This window comes from Choloepus didactylus, chromosome 7, assembly GCF_015220235.1.
Source record: "Choloepus didactylus isolate mChoDid1 chromosome 7, mChoDid1.pri, whole genome shotgun sequence".
In the NCBI taxonomy this organism is placed as follows: domain Eukaryota; kingdom Metazoa; phylum Chordata; class Mammalia; order Pilosa; family Megalonychidae; genus Choloepus; species Choloepus didactylus.
In genome coordinates, this window is record NC_051313.1 from 122223146 (window position 1) to 122239631 (window position 16486).

Consider the following 16486-nt stretch of genomic DNA (forward strand, 5'->3'; position numbering starts at 1 on the left):
AGCCTTATCTTCCGACATTCTTGACCTCAGCCCTAATGCTTCTTCAGCAGTGATTTTTTATTTTAGCTCTCCTTAGCTACCCACCCCAGCCACCTCCCTCTCCTCTCACATTCCATGTCTCAGTGTCTATTAATAGTTGTTCCTTTACCTGAAATGCCCTCACCTCCACACATTCCCATTTTCCACAGCCATCACTAGTCAGTCTAGCATCACTTCCACCCACAAGTATTTCTTTCATGTTGGCTTCATTAACTCTTTTTTAGTGTATTACAATTATCTTTTGATGTGCCCATCTTCCACACAAGATTGTAAGCTCCTTGAGGGCATGAACTGGTTTTATTTGAACTAATATCCTCAGAACCTGGCTTATTATCTTCTATACATTATACACTTAGTACATGATTGCTGAAGAAATAAAGGGTCCCATTAGTCAAGGAAGCTTTAAGAAGGAGATGAAATTTAAACTGGGTCTTTGAGGATTTTAAGAATAGGAATGGATAGAGGAATTGGAAGTTGCATTCTATGCAAAAGGCACATTTGACCTAAGGCAAAATTACACAATAGTATTTAGCAAAAAGTCTCCCACCTACCTTGAGCCTTTAGCCACTGAGTTTTTCACCCCTTAGGCAACCAATGTTCTAAGCAGTTTTATTAAAGATAACCTATTGTATGTGATAACAAATGTAATATATGCATATTAATTCCAGAACCTAGAAAATAACACTAAGACATAGTATACACACACACACACACACACACACACATACATGTGTATATATTCATATATATGAATATCTTTTAATGGATTATCATTGTCTTCAGTATAAAACACAATTTCCTTTAGATAGTGCATGAGGCCCTCCTTGCAGTACATAGACATATTCTCAAAGGTGCCTTGCTCAGTTACACCTTTTTGCTTTCACATAGGAATCTCCTACCTGAATTGCTGACCCCAGTCCCCAGTCCTTTTCCTTGGCAACTCTTACCTATCCTTCAAACTTAGCTGCATGTTACCTTCTTTAGGAAGCCTTTCCCGATCCTGCTCCCCACACTTCCAGTCCCCAGTCTGGATTTGGTCTCTGCTCCTGCACCACCTATACTTCACCTGAAATTTATCACATTTGCACTATAGACTCTTGAATGACCTGATGATACCAGTATTTAAAGTATATTATTTTGATAAGGGAGAGGAAAAATTGAGACTGGAAGGCTACACAAGAGGTTATTGTGGTGAGATAGGCATGAAGAGTCTGTGAGGTTAATGGTGGGATTGAGAAAAAGGAGTATTTAAGAATTTTCCAAGAAACAATTGATGAAATTTCACTGACTGGGAGATGGGGAATGAAAGAGAGAGTTAAGATAAAGACAACTATGAGGTAGTCAGCTTGGGTAGCCGGCAGAATTTTCAACCCTATCATAGAGTAGTTGATTGTGACCAGGGAAGATAACAGAGATTGGTGTTGGTCATGCTGATTTTGAGCTGATGTTGGGATATCTCAATGGATGTATCTAGTGAGCTTTTGGGAGATATTGTATTGATTGTGCTTAAGGGGGATCCTATGGCTAGTAATATAGATTGGGATGGTAAACTTCATGATATATTAGACATATTGGATTGAACTAAAGGATAAAGGACTGTGAAAGACTGACAGTGAGTTTGGATAAACATCCTGAGCCTTGGAGAATACCCACAATTAGGGAATGCAGGGAGGAATTAGAGAGGGGAAGGAATTAAAGGAATTGGAGTGGGGGAAGGAATTAAAAAGGGGGAAAGGTGAGGGCTTGTGTAAGTGATTCTTATTCTGGATACTCATCCTGATTCTTCTCTTTTTAGCCCTACTTGTCCTAAATTTAGTGTGGAAGATATAGAGAAGAATTAAAATCTCATCACTGCTCTAATAACTGCCAAGGAGAAACTTGGATGATCCACATGGGAATTGTCTCCTTAGGAAACCAAACAATTACTGAATTTGTCCTCCTTGGCTTCTACAACATCCCTGAACTGCATCTCCTTTTCTTTATTGTGTTCACTGTTATCTATGCCTCCATCATCATAGGGAATATGTTAATCATTGTGGCAGTGATTAGCTCCCAGAGGCTCCATACACCTATGTATTTCTTTCTGGGTAATCTATCCTTCCTGGAGATCCTCTACACTTCCACAGTGATGCCAAAAATGCTGGAGGGCTTCTTGCAGGAGGCAGCCATCTCCGTGGCAGGTTGCTTGTTCCAGTTCTTTACCTTTGGCTCTCTGGCCACGGCTGAATGCTTCTTGCTGGCTGTCATGGCATATGATCGCTACCTTGCGATCTGCTTTCCACTCCGCTACCCACTCCTGATGGGTCCGAAATGGTGCTTGGGGCTGGTGGCCACAGCCTGGTTCTCTGGCTTCATGGTAGATGGACTGGTTGTGGCCTTGATGGCGCAGTTGAAGTTCTGTGGCCCCAACCACATTGACCACTTTTACTGTGACTTCATGCCTTTGGTGAAGCTGGCTTGCTCAGATCACAGAGTGGCCCAGGTGACAACATTCGTTCTCTCCTTGGTCTGCCTCACTGTTCCCTTTGGACTGATTCTGACATCTTATGCCCGGATCCTGGTGGCTGTGCTGAGAGTTCCTGCTGGGGCCAGCAGGCGAAAAGCTTTCTCCACATGTTCCTCTCACCTAGTTGTAGTGTCCACATTCTATGGAACTCTCATGGTCTTGTATATCGAACCCTCTGCTGTCCACTCTCTGCTCCTCTCCAAGGTCTTTTCCCTGCTCTACACTGTGGTCACCCCCATCTTCAATCCTGTGATGTACACCCTGAGGAACAGGGAGGTTCATCAGGCACTGCGGCGGCTTCTCTACTTTAAGCAAACTGAAACACTTGATTGAAAGAGGAGGGTGGTGAAGATTTTATTTGGACTTTGGACACCTCTGTTGGGAAGTCTTCCAAGATTAGTTGGAGAAGAATAACTTTGTTCTATTCTGATGCTCCCTTCTGACCTTTTCTATAGTTATATTAAAAGTGAGGATGGTAGGGCAATGATTTTCAAGTGTGAGATAAAAAAAATTATTTTAAACTTTTATTAGTTCTTTATTAAAAGGGTTATGAATATTTAATATAGAAAAATGGAAAATGAAGATAAACAAAAATGGCACTATCAAAACAAACCTAGATATATTGGCTATTTATGTTATTATTGTATGACATTCTAGAATTTTGTTCTTTTCATATGTATATACATATAACAAGTTGGATCAAAGAATTAATCTAGTTTTCCACAGAATACTATGTCACGAACATCTTTCTATATTAATAAATATCTACTTATTTATTCTTCCTGGCTTCATAGTATGGCTAAACATGATTTGTTTAGATAATATTCTATTATTAGGAAATTTTAGTTGTATTTGAATCTCTCCTATACAACATCTTTACATCAGTGATTTTCCTAGGATAAATTTGTAGGAATAAATTGCCAGGTCTATGGATATGCGCATATATATATATTTGGAGTTCAACATTCTTATAGGTAATTTTTAATATTACTTGTTATAATAGTCTTTGAAACTCTATATTCATGTTTTATTTTTTAAAAAAATAGTTATTTCATTACATACATCAGGTTTGCTTTGGAAGGGTACAATCTGATGTATAGTTGTGATTTTTTTTTGTGTCTTGTTGATGTTTACATTGTGTCCACTTTATCTGCCTTTATCTGACAGGTTAGCATTGTGCTCCAAGAAGAAATGTGCAACACATCTTCGAAAATCCAAGAGGTCTAGAGAGGCACCTGGGTTACAGGCTCTGTGTAGCTGCCATGCATTGTTCATGGCTACGTCAATCATGTAGTTCACCAAAAGTGAGTTCACCAAAAGTTTCTTGCTTCTTATTCTCACTCTGTGTTTGGAAATGTTTTGATCCATTTTAGCTACACCTCCTCTGCATTCATCATACAATTTCACTATGGATGGCTGACTTACTGGGAGGCTGTTTTGCTGTTTTGCTGTTTTGCTGTTTTGCTGTTTTGCTGTTTTGCTGACTTACTGGGAGGCTGTTTTGCTGTTTTGCTGTTTTGCTGTTTTGCTGTTTTGCTGTTTTGCTGTTTTGTTGGCAAAACAGCAGCTTATTTCATTTACAGGTTCTATGCCTGCAGCATTGGAGCACAGACTGACAGTGCCATCACCATGCCAATAACACAGAATTATCTCATCATTTTATTCCATTTGGAAACCAAAATGCCCCTTCTTCATTTTTTTCATATGTTCTTTAGGCATAAGGGGACATTTTTCAGACTTGTTCTCATGAATTGCTCTGGTTGCCTTCAACCCCTTCTTCTTCAAGGCTGACACCAATCTGATACTTGTAAAGAAGGTATCAAAACACAGGTGATAGGAATACTGACCTCTCTCTAAAAGAATGTCTGCAAAGTTCATCACTAGATTTCCATCTAAACCAAGATCAAGATGCTTATCTGCCTTCATATTTGATTCTTCTTGATAGGGGTCAAACCAAACTAGATAACTCTTTGTGGTTGTACCACACCAAATTTTATAGCCAATTCTAATAGACTTTCCATTTAGGAATTGGTTACTATCAAAGCATTTACACATTGACTTATCAAAGCAATAATATTCTTCCAGGAGTGCATATAAGAGGAAATTTTTATTCATTTTCTTTATGTACCCACTGTGCCATTATGATACTTAACACAACTATCAGTATTTCCTTAATAATATCTAATACCCAAATCATGTTCAAATTTCTCCAGTTACCCAACGATGCCTTTAAATTATTTCTTAAAATTAGGATCCAAATAAGGTTCACATCGTGCATCTTTTTCTTATGCTTCTTAGTCCCCTTTATTTTATAGCAGTCCTTTTTCCTCCATTTTTTTATACCAATGACTTATTGGAGAAATCAGGTATTTATCCCATAGAATGTCCCATATTCTAAATTAGGCTTACTGCTTGCTTGTTGTTTTAACTTCTTTCTCAATACTTTGCATTTTCGTAGACTAGCAATAAGCTATAAATGCTTGATTATATCTCAGTTAATTTTTTTCAGCAAGGACATGCCAAAGTTGCTATACTATTCCTCTGGCATCTTGAGGCACACACTGTTTGGTTGTGCCACTTTTGGTAATGTTATTTATACTATTGACTAGTAGATTCAGCCTGATCCATCTATTATTCAGTTCCCAATTATATAAGTTTTATTCATGACTTTGTTCTGCAAAAATAAAATGCTCTATGAATACTCAGTGAATGGATTCTTCTTTCAGATACAGACTATCAAAAGATGACGTAAAGAAAGGATTTTTGTACTGCATTATAAAGAGGAACTTATATGGGAAATATTCTTTTATTCTATTAAAAAACAGGGTATTTAAAAAATTCTCCTACTCTTGCTTATCGTCAAAATTTCAGCCATAACTACCAGAAACTCTTCAGAAACTCCCAAACATAGCACAAACACACAAATATCTAAAACATCCTGCAAAAAGGAGGGTGTAAAGGAAAAGTATACAGAACAAATTTATTTTCTTTGATTAATGGTGATATTGATAGGGATAAGATTGAAGATGGTAATTTGCACAGCAACTCTGGTGACTACAATGATGAAATTGACTGTTGTAAAGGTGGTGGTGAGGATCTTGATTATTAAAACCACTGATAGAGGTGGCAATGGTGATCAGACTGGTGGTAGTGTTGGCAGTGGTTAATCAAGATTCATAATATTAGTGTTAGAAGGCAATATAAAGAACAGCTAAGTCCTTATGTGTGAATATAAATCAACACCTGCATCTAGAGTGGAACTGCAAACCTAGTTCCCATGGTTTCTATTTTAGTATTCTTTCCAATAGATCATGTAATACTCTGTGACAGTCGTGTTGTTAAGTGACTGACTGCAAATGTGGTGGTGAAGTGGGGAGTGATTTTTCCATTGGCTATGGGGACTCTTTAATCCTGAGAACTCTCCATGCCCAGAATCCTTTTCAGTGAACTCTTCACATCCTTATTTCTTAGACTATAAATGAAAGGGTTTAGAGTAGGAGTTACCAGGGTATACATAACAGCAGCAACCAGCTTCTCAGAGGAATGAGTGGTTGATGGGGGCTTCAAGTAGGTGGCAAAGACTGTGCTGTAGAAGAGGATGACCATGGAGAGGTGGGAGCTGCATGTAGCCAGGGCTTTCTTTTTCCCCTGTGCTGATGGAACCCTAGCCACAGCATGGAAAATATGGGCATATGAGCTTATGATGCAGAGGAGAGGGCTGATTCCTAAAAGCCCAGTCAAAGCCATCACCAAGTCCTCATTAAGCTGGGCATCAGAGCAGGAAAGCCTTAAGAGTGGACCAAGATCACAGAAAAAGTGGGGAATCTCTTGATTAGTATAGAAGGATAGCTGGGATAGCAACAGGGTATGGATCAGAGAGATGGAGTGGGCCACTGCCCATGACCCACTCACCAGCAGCCCACATCTGCAAGGAGTCATTATGATTGGATAGCGCAGAGGATGGCAGATGGCTGCATAGCGGTCAATAGCCATGGCAGTCAAAAGCAAGTTGTCCATATCAGCAAAAACAGCAAAGAAGTATAATTGGACCAGACATCCAGAGAAGGAGATGTATCCATTGCTGGTCCACAAAGCCTCTAGGATTTTGGGAGCTGTGGTAGAAGTGAAGCAGAGGTCCACTAGGGAGAGGTGGCTGAGGAATAAGTACATGGGAGTGTGGAGGTGCATGTCAGCACCAATCGCCAGCAGAAGTAGCAAATTCCCTAGGAGGCCCATCAAGTAGAGAGCCAGGAAGAGCCCAAAGAGAAGCTGCTGTTGCTTTGGGTCACTGGACAGCCCCAAGAGGACAAAGTCAGGGGTCTTACTGCAGTTCATTCTGGGTCTTAGCATGCTGCAAGAAAGGAATCAGTGTGAAGAGGATTCACTGTCAGGTACAGGGGTGCCGCACCCTGGATCCTGTCTCCTGGCAACGGGTTTCCTTTATGCTACCACCCTGCGGAATGGAGAAAAGAAACCAAAATATCAATGGGAGGAATAAGAGTTGGATTTCATAAAGATAATAAAAGTGAGGAGGCACAAAGATGAGGGAATGAGGGAAATAACAGAGGGTTCCTGGAGTTCTCTAAGTTTAGGAAGGAACCCAAACATTTTCCACAAGGCAGTTAGAGTGATCTTTTCCAAAAAAATATGATCATATCATTTCTTTGTTTAAAAATAGTTCTCTGGAGAACCATTGCTCTTATGATAGATACAAACATGCATAACATGTTTTATAAGTCTCAGTGTGTTTTGACCCTGACATACCTTAGCAGCCTCATCTTGTACCACAGTCCACCCAGTCTCTGCTTCCCAGCCACTCTGGCTGCCTTTCATTCCCTCATGTGTATCATGTCCCTTTCCTTCACTCCGAGTTAACTTCTGCTTGTCCTTCCAATTGCAGGTCAGTTGCTCACTTTCTTAGGGAAGTCCCCCCTTGCCTCCTACCTTTTATATGTTGTTATAGCACCTTCATAGAACTTACCCCTGTTGTAATATGAGGGATGTAATCATATTTATTTTGTTTAACTACTTGTTATGTAATTAATGTTGGTCTCCCTCACAAGGCCATAAAGTACATTATGGCAGAGATTGCATCTGTTTTTTCTTTCCATTTTATTCTCAGTGCTTGGCATGCAAAAGGCAGTAAGTGTTTGTCAAAACGTCAATTAAAAAATTAATTAGTGGATACTGAAGGCAGGAGAGTGCAATATGTGGTCCTCCCTAAGTAGTCCTCTTCTGTTTCAACATTTCAAAAATAAACTTTTCTCCAAATATTCTCTCAGTTACATGGGTTAGAAATATCTATTCATCCATTTCCTTTATACTTCAAGTGCAGACTAAGTGCTATAACCTTTTCCCTACAAAATGTCCCTTATTTCAGCCCCATTTTCACCATTTTCACAGTTACCCTCTATAGGCTTTCTGTCAGCAACTAATTTTGAGCTTATTTAATCAGCAGCTTAACTGGCTTCACTGACTCCAGTCTTTAAATTACTAAGATCGTGCAGCAAGCATCTGCCAGAAATTGCATGACTCTGCTTTTGGCCCACTTCTTGCTTGCTCAAATACTTCTCACATCTTATTTACTATTGAATTGCATATACATGTCTGTGCCTGGCTAGCGAGAACTTCAACAACTGGATCCATTCACTTACCTATGAAATAGGATTTCCTACTATGTAGGTACTATGAACCAGCATTCAGTCTCCTCTCTCCTTGCGTTGATCACCTTGTGGTTCTATGAATATTTCCATTTCTATCTAGCATTCTTACTCTTGTTGACTTTAAAGCCCAAACCTCTTCTCTCCTGGTATCTTTCCTTTCTCACCCAAATATTACCAGGTCTTCAGGGCTTAGTTGCAATTTTACCCCCTTCTCCACAATGAAGTTATCCATGAATATTCTATTCCTCATATTTTATATCTTCTGAAATATGTAGATAAAATGATCAAGTCTTTAAAATTGGGTACTGTCTGAAGGTGAATTCTAATTTTTCTTGTATATGTTTTCTCTTCACAATTACATTATAAATTCCTTGAGAATAGGGACCATGTTTCCTTTTAAAAAATTCTTTGTAACACCAGCTAAACAGCTGAGCAACATATTTCTGTCCCAAGGATTACTGTTCAATGACTAGCTTATAATAATGAGGACATCTATTTCATGTCTGTTTGGGTCAACCACCATGAAGAGTTGTGTCATGCATAGTTAATGTTTCTGATTAAATAATTGATTACACATGAATAAAATACTTTTACAGCTCTGACTGCAGTGAGTTGAGTAGATGTTCTTCAACATTCAACGTACAGTCTATAATCAGAGTCTTATAATGGATCTTTTGACAGGCAGTTTTCTTTTCTTTCACAATGTAAATACTTATTACCTTCTTGCTTCTAGCAATCTTTAAATGCTTCAAAGAGTAAGAGATGTAGGATAAAGGAAAATAACCTTTTCCCTCTGTATGTAGAGCATCTCTGAATAATTGACAATAGTGTTTCTCAAACTTCTGTGTGCATAACAATCACACAGAGTGCTAGTTAAAGCACAGATTTCTGGGCTCCATGCCAGAAATTCTGATTTAGTAGGTCTGAAGTGGGACATGAGAATTTGCATTTCTAATATGCTCCTAGGTGATGCTGATACTCCTAGTTCGCTAATTAGAATTCAAAATATAGGGCATTATATCAACCACACCTCTGTAATTCTTTCTTTTCTTTCTCCTCTATTTCTATTTTCCCCTCCTTTTTATAGGGAACTGGAGGATTCCCCAGCTTCTGCAAGATTAAAACTTCCCCTACAGCTTTATCTCTTTGGAACAAAACTTTCTTTAGCTCAGACAAAGGCCATACCACTCACATTTTTACATCTTTTCCCAGATTGAATCTTCTTGATATTTTTCTTGAGTACCCTTGTTGCTATTCTATCTGCCTCCAGCTTATTCATCTGGAAAATATATTGTTCACATTGGATCTCAGGCCAAGTGAGGCTCAGTACTGAGGTCACCTGAACAATATTTTAGCATTTTGGAGTTGTGAGGTCTTCTTTCTCCATCTCCAAAATTTCAGTCTCAGGTGGACCATATCCCAATATCCTAGTGTGTTCCCACAGCCTTTTCTAGCTTTTGCCCTACTTCCCTGCTGTTCATGGCAAAGCTCTTCAAAAAGCTCATTGTCTCCATTACTCATTGTTCAATCTTCTCCAAATTCATTGTTTCACATTCCATTCTCTCTTGAACCCAGTTTAATCAAGCTTTTGCTCTTATCCTTTCAGTGAATCACTCTTGTCAATGTCAAAGTTCACTTCTCAGTCATTAGGTTACTTGATCTCTCAACAAGATTTAAAACAGTTGATCCCTCTTTTCTTACTTCAAACCCTTTATTGCCTTGCTTTCAGGATACCCACCTACTCTCCTGGCTTTCCAGTGAACTCACCAGTGGCTCCTTTTCAGTCTCCTTTGCGGGTTCCTCTTCCTTTTGATTACTCCACTTTTGGACCTCTTCTCTATTTTCCAGTTATAGTCTTTAAATATCTAGAAACAAATAACTCTCAAATTTTATCTTCAATTCCAATTTCTCACCTAAACTCCAGATCCATATATTTAACTTGCAACTAGATATTTCCATATGAATGTCTAGTAGCAGTTTACCAGGCAAGATATTATCTCGTAGCTGGAATGGTTTACACACTGCTTTGGAAATAGATAACATATGAAACGGCCTTTCAAATCTATCCAGTTTCCAAAGTGCAGAACTTGTACTCTCTATGTGACACTATGAATTCTGAGCTCATTACTCTATTTCTCAAATGCCACCTTCCACACTTACTTGTGGGCTTCTCTACTATCCATCCCATGAGTTGTAACCTTAGACCGGAAAATCCAGGGCCTTTGCCTACATTGGTGAGATCATGTGAGAAGGTATAGATGATGAAGCTTGGGACTTCAGCTTATCAGTCTTCATCTCTTGAGAGTCCAGAAGGGATTGGGCTGCAGAAGGAATCTTTCTTGGCCTTGGAGACTGAGTTCCCAGAGTTATTCATTAGTGGCAAATCTGGAGGAAACTTCCATCAAGAAAATCGCCTACAGTTGGTGTTGAGGAATAAAATGAACAGTTAAACAAAAGTCTAACACCAACATTGATTTGGAAATCAAATCAGAAAGAATGCTGAAAACATATAACCCCTCTCTAGTCACTGCCTTGTTTCCTTAAGTCAGAATTGCATGAAGCAGTTGACATATGTTCATAATATTTCATGGCCCTTGATAGGAACCACTTTTATTGATGTGTGTGTGTGTGTGTGTGTATTTTAGATAGCCCTCTTTTAAATACAGGTTCAAAAATTCAGGCCTATTTGTCATCTCCCATTAGATACCTGACAAGCATACCAAACAATTCTATCCAAATGAGATCTTTGGCTCCAATCCCTTTCCTCCTCCTTGTTTCTCATCCAATAGTCCCCATTTTAATAGGTGGTTCTATGGTACATCCATTTGTTCAAGCTGGAGAGGAATCACATTTAGTTGTTGGTAACAGAGACTGACAATACAGAGTTTTATACAAGTAAGAGTTTATTTTTCTCTCATATAGATGAAGTCGAGATGTAGGTAGTCTAGGGAGAATGTGGTGGATTCCAAGGGTCATTAAAGTCCAAATTTCCTTCTGTGTTCCTTGCATATGGATTTTATTCCCAAGAGGAGTTATCTAATGGAGTTTCTTTAATTCTGGTAATTCTGCTGTTTTCTAGGCAGAGTGTGTGTATGTGTGTGTGTGTGTGTCTGTTCCAGCTATTTGATCCCTTTTCAGAGGCTTTCCCAGAAGTTCCACCACCAAATAGCCACCTAATTTGATTAGCTAGAACTTAATCACATGACCACAACCAACTGACAGGGGATAAAAAGTCCACAGTGGACAACTAGCAGTTTCTGCTATGAGTACTGCATGACTTTTAAAAGTACATAGCTATTTTACTTTGATAAAAATAAAGATTAAATAAAAATCATGGGCATACAAGATTAAGTGGGACATTAACTCCAATCTCAGTTTGATTGAATTCAAAACTCTTCAAACTTCTTAATTACTAGAGTTTGTAAAAAGGGAAAATGTAGTTGCTCTTCTCCATGAGAGAGGCAAGCCAAGGCCAGATCAGCTGATTTTACAGGAGCAGTCCAGGCCCTGCTAGTTAGAACAAGTGAAACTCCTACACTCTACTGTTTTTCTTTTTATCACAACTTTTGTTTACTATGTGAATTTTTACAATACAAACAAAAAAATACAGAAATGGGCTATATGACTAAAGCTAAGTGCAGATGGTGACTTTTTTTCCCCCCTCAAGCCATGATTCCCATTTCTAGTAACATAGACTACACATAGGTAGAAACAGGTTGGTTGTTAGCTTCACAATTTTGCCTAGAAATGATCTATAAATGCATTTCCCCCTTGTTACTTACCATAAAGTGTAAAAAAGGGAGTTAAGGGAAAGTTTCCTTGTTGGTTCCTACCATACAGAAGCTGCTATACTCTATTTTATCAGGGCCAATATAAGAAAATACCTAAATTAAATGTTATTACAAAAATGAAGTTGTAATGAGATTCTTGCTAAAGAGGGCACTAAATGAGAATAGTATCTAGTTAAATAATCCAAAACAAACAAACAAATGAACAAAAATGTTGCTGTGAAAAAGCCCTAGGTACAGTATATACATATGGGTTTTTTTTCCATGTGTGTTTTTAAACAATGGAAGTGTAAAAAAATAGGGTCAACTATGTTAGAACAAATTACATTATTATATATGCTGCAGTGAATGGAACTTCTGTAATTATAATTGTCAAAGAGAAGTGTAGTTTGCATCATATTATGGCAGTTTATCCTCAATGAAAACCTTCCAAAGTCCTTTTATTTTGGGATATCCTGTAAACATCAAACCACCAGAACATGATTGTACACCAGTAAAGTGTTCTCTTGCATTAAATTGAAGACATCTGTTTAAAAACAAAAAGGAAAAAAAGTAGGAAAGGTACTTAGAGCTGTCACTTTCTTAAGTACGCAACAACCCTAGACAATTCAAGGTATTTTAATCTCCATTAAGAAGAACAACAACAAAATAATTTTTGTCTTTCTGTTAAATCCATCATTATGGATAAAACTGGTGCAAATTGATCATACAGATCCAGCAAACACTGATGTCCAAGCTGGCATATTGGCAACTAACAGTAACTGGTGGTCAATAGAGGGTTTAAAAAATCTTCCCTTTCTTCTTTTTCGTTTCCAAGGTTCTCAAACAGTTCTGTTTTTCTAATATCCATTGCTGAGCTTCCCGGTTTGCTTGTTGATCCTCAAACTGCAGACATTTCTTCCTCTAATTTTTGGTGTTATTCTTCCAAATTCTTTTTTCTTTGGTCATGGCACTGTTGAAGCCCAACTTCAGAATCCTTCAGTTCATGAACATTTTCTTTGACCTTCATTGCAAACACCTGCTCCATTTCCATTTTCATCTTCTTCATTTTGGCTGCATACTCCCTTCTTCCTTCCTCCATCTGTCCTAGAGGGCTCATAGTAAGCTGCCGTTTATTCTTGCTATTATCAACTCCCTTGTATGTCAAATTTTAAAGACATCTTTCAAGTCCCTGCATGTGCGTTCTCATCAACATATTTCTTAGAATTGCAAAACACTATGTTCACTATTTTCAACTTCAGCAAGGATTCTTCCTTCCTCTGATTCTTTTGTCATTAACTTCAATGATGCTATTACTACCCACTGCAGCAAGAGGTAAACGGTCATTGATCTTTTTAACAAGCTTTTTTTCTTCATCATCTGCTTATGGAAATTCATTTATTTTAATTTTATGTTCTTGGATTTCTTTCATTATCTGTTTTTTTAACTGTTGGAACTCCTCAGGTGTGAGCGTGTCTGCTTTGGCAATTAGTGGGATGGTATTCACTTTTTTCATGTAAGCACTTCATGAACTCAATACCCAATGTAAACTCAGGCATTCTGCTAAGAGTTCCTACTCTTTAACAATTATACTGCACTACCTTTAATATCAGATAGCTATCATAGCTAATGTTTCCCTCATATGTTGTGATTGAGCAGTTAAAACAAGGTATTGGTAATATGGGCTTCCGAGGAATGTAGCCTAGACAGAGCATAGACTCTAAGAGTCAAGGAGATTGGGATTTGTCATCTGGATCCATCATTTGCTGGCTCTGTGACCTTGAATAAATTACTTCCTTCTCTGAATTTTAGTTTCCTCATTTGCAAAAGGGGAGATAATAATTGCATCTTTCACATCAGTTTATTGTGAAGATTAAATTAGAAAATGTTATAAAACTCCCAGAATAGTGCATACCACCAAGTATTATCACTATCATCTTCATCATCATCATCAACATCATTGTCATATTTATTAATAAGGAATGAACCTGGTTCAGGGAAGTTATAAAGTTGAGTTCAGAGTAGGAAGACCTGAAAATTGTCTCTTAATATTGTTCCGTATTCCAAGGTGCCAATAGTAAGTCCCATATAGCAAATGCACTTGAGGAACCCATCCTGGTTACAAATAGAAACTTTCTGTTCCTCCTCTGATTCTTAAGCAACAAAATGTAGGGGTAGAACATGTAATAGAACACTATGACATTGCAAGTTCATTTGCATACTTGTTTTTAATAATGCCATAGAACTAAATAAAAAAAAAATCCCTTTTTTTTTTTCTTTCTACTGAAAAAAAAAAAAAAATCCAATGGTGTAAGTCCATGTCCTGAAGGAGTAATGGAATATAAACAGCACTGCATCCTGTTGTCAGACATCCATCATCTGTTCACTCAAGATTCTGCATTTAGGTAGTCCTCAAACACCAGCGTGGTCAATGACAGGCTGCCAACAATTACTATTATCTGTGCATCTTCAAATCCTGGGGTATGAAATACTGTGAGTAGCAAGTGAACACCACCTTTTTTGATTAAAATTTTGGATTTTTCCAGCTGTACAGTATTTTTTATTCTCTGGGAAGAACATGGATACTCTGGAGAATACAAATCTGTGATGAATAACGAGTTGAATAACACTGACTTTCCCAATCCAGATTCAACTACTACCATAAGTGTGAATTCAGACCTCTCTTCACAGATTTTCTGTATACTTGATTTGGGATATTTGCAAATCCCACATAGCCTTCAAGGTTCTTCTGTTGCCATGGTGCTGCTGTTGATGCTCCCCTCCTAAGCAAGAGCAGATGTATGCACTCACGGACATCCTCTCCCCTTCTGCAACCAGCCCATGCAGAGCATTCTACTGGTTTTTGAATACAGGCCTGTGAGCACTCTTCTTAAAGCTTCTTAAGAGATCAGGATCATGGCTCAGGCAATGGGACCACAGCATCCCATTAGATGGATGTGCTCCTTGACTTGCCATCCATGAGGTAGCTTGGGGCAGAGACAGCAAAACTGACCAAGAAATAAGATCTTAGGGTTTCTAGAAAGAGCTTTGTCCAGTTTCCTGAATGTTTCAGGATAGACACTCAAAATTTCAGGAGCATGAGTATACTTCTTTTTGTCTTGCTGTTGGAGAAGATAGACATTTTTTGGTAGGATGCACACTTCACTCCCCCCTTCCAAATTGTCATATAAAAGTTAAGGCTTTTAAAAGTATTAGACAATGTTCACTGAGAGTATTTAGAAAGGAACAGATTTAATACTGGGAATTAAGTGCTTGCAAAATTGTTGGAGGGACTGAAGACGCAGATTCTAGGGTGGCATCTTGAAATGACTTCTGGACAACCTAGATATATAAAAGGAAATACTACCTCTAGACCATCATTAGCACCATGCTACAGGCAAGAAGATGCTGAAACTGTTCTTGCCATGGACACTGCAACTGCTCCTCATATCCAGAAAACAGGAGAATGGGCCTGGAACACTGCAGTCTGATGTAATCTATACTTTTTTTTCCTATCAGCAATAGTCAGGAGTCATGTAAAAATGTGCTCACTTCACTTCTACCTTACAAATATTATGCACCTGTATCTAATCGATGGACCATAATTCTTAATCCGAATCCTAGTCACAGGGGAATCTTAGCATTCTAAACACTTTACATAGAAAGATGGTGGAATGAAATTGGAGAGAACTAGTACAAACAATCTCCATTTATATTTTGCTTGCAGAAGTGGAGGAGGCAAAGTGTGAATGAATGTTGGGTTGTTCTCAAAAACTCAATAATGCTGTGGTCATAAGAAAGAAGTCCCTCCAGTTAGAATAAACGAGATATTTATGCTAAAAATCATCTAGGCTCCATCCACTCTTTGTGTGTATAACTAAAATGAGGAGTTAGACGTTGAGAAGAAGACTTAATTTTCTTGGTGTGGATGTGGAGAATTTTGAGGTCAGTGCTCTTAGTTGAAAACAACAAATCCAACTTTCTAATTTAAGGCAATAATTATTTGTTAAATGATATTTGGTAGCTCACAGACTATTCTGGAGGTAAAAAGTCAGAGTCAGTTATTCTGACAGGAATGAGATCTGGGAACTCTGAGAGGGTCTGTCTGCAGAAAATACCACTGTCATCATTATTCAGCTTTTAGCGTTCTTGGGACTAAATTCTGCATCTGCCACTGGTGCCCCAGAAGAAACCGAGTCCTCTGGCCCATGCAGAGAAGACTGCATTCACCATATGTGGTATTTCTGATTGGTAGAAACTAATTCCCATGCCTGTACTCAACTGCTTGGGAATCTGGGAATTGATTAGTGTGGTGAGGGGGTTCACAGATGTTGTGAAGCCACAAATAATGAATGTTCACTCTAAGCAGACTGTGGAAGGATAATTTTGGATACTAACTCTTGTTTCTTTTTACTTTTTATTATGAAAAATTTCAAACATACACAAAATCTTGTTTCATTTATATTTCCCCCCACTGCTCCCTCACCATCTAAATTATTTTAAAGCAAATC

The 16486-nt window shown here is 38.3% G+C and overlaps 2 protein-coding genes and 1 pseudogene across 2 annotated transcripts; 1 reads left to right on the forward strand and 2 right to left on the reverse strand.

Annotated features, from left to right (window-relative positions):
• The first annotated feature begins 1930 nt into the window (after positions 1 to 1930).
• Positions 1931 to 2878, forward strand: LOC119539023 (olfactory receptor 11A1). The gene has a single exon (XM_037842113.1). It carries the CDS (start codon positions 1931 to 1933, stop codon positions 2876 to 2878), a length of 948 nt encoding a protein of 315 aa, XP_037698041.1.
• Positions 2879 to 5950: 3072 nt separating this feature from the next.
• LOC119540279 (olfactory receptor 1361-like) lies at positions 5951 to 6901 on the reverse strand. Its single transcript, XM_037844386.1, has one exon. The coding sequence runs from the start codon at positions 6893 to 6895 to the stop codon at positions 5951 to 5953; it is 945 nt and encodes a 314-aa protein (XP_037700314.1). The 5' UTR covers positions 6896 to 6901.
• Positions 6902 to 12776: 5875 nt separating this feature from the next.
• On the reverse strand, positions 12777 to 14792 carry LOC119540003 (annotated as a pseudogene).
• Between the last annotated feature and the right edge of the window lie 1694 nt (positions 14793 to 16486).

Excerpts from the sequence above, each read along its gene's own strand:
- LOC119539023 (XM_037842113.1), top strand. The coding sequence starts at position 1,931 with ATGGGAATTGTCTCCTTAGGAAACCAAACAATTACTGAATTTGTCCTC.
- LOC119540279 (XM_037844386.1), bottom strand. The coding sequence starts at position 6,895 with ATGCTAAGACCCAGAATGAACTGCAGTAAGACCCCTGACTTTGTCCTC.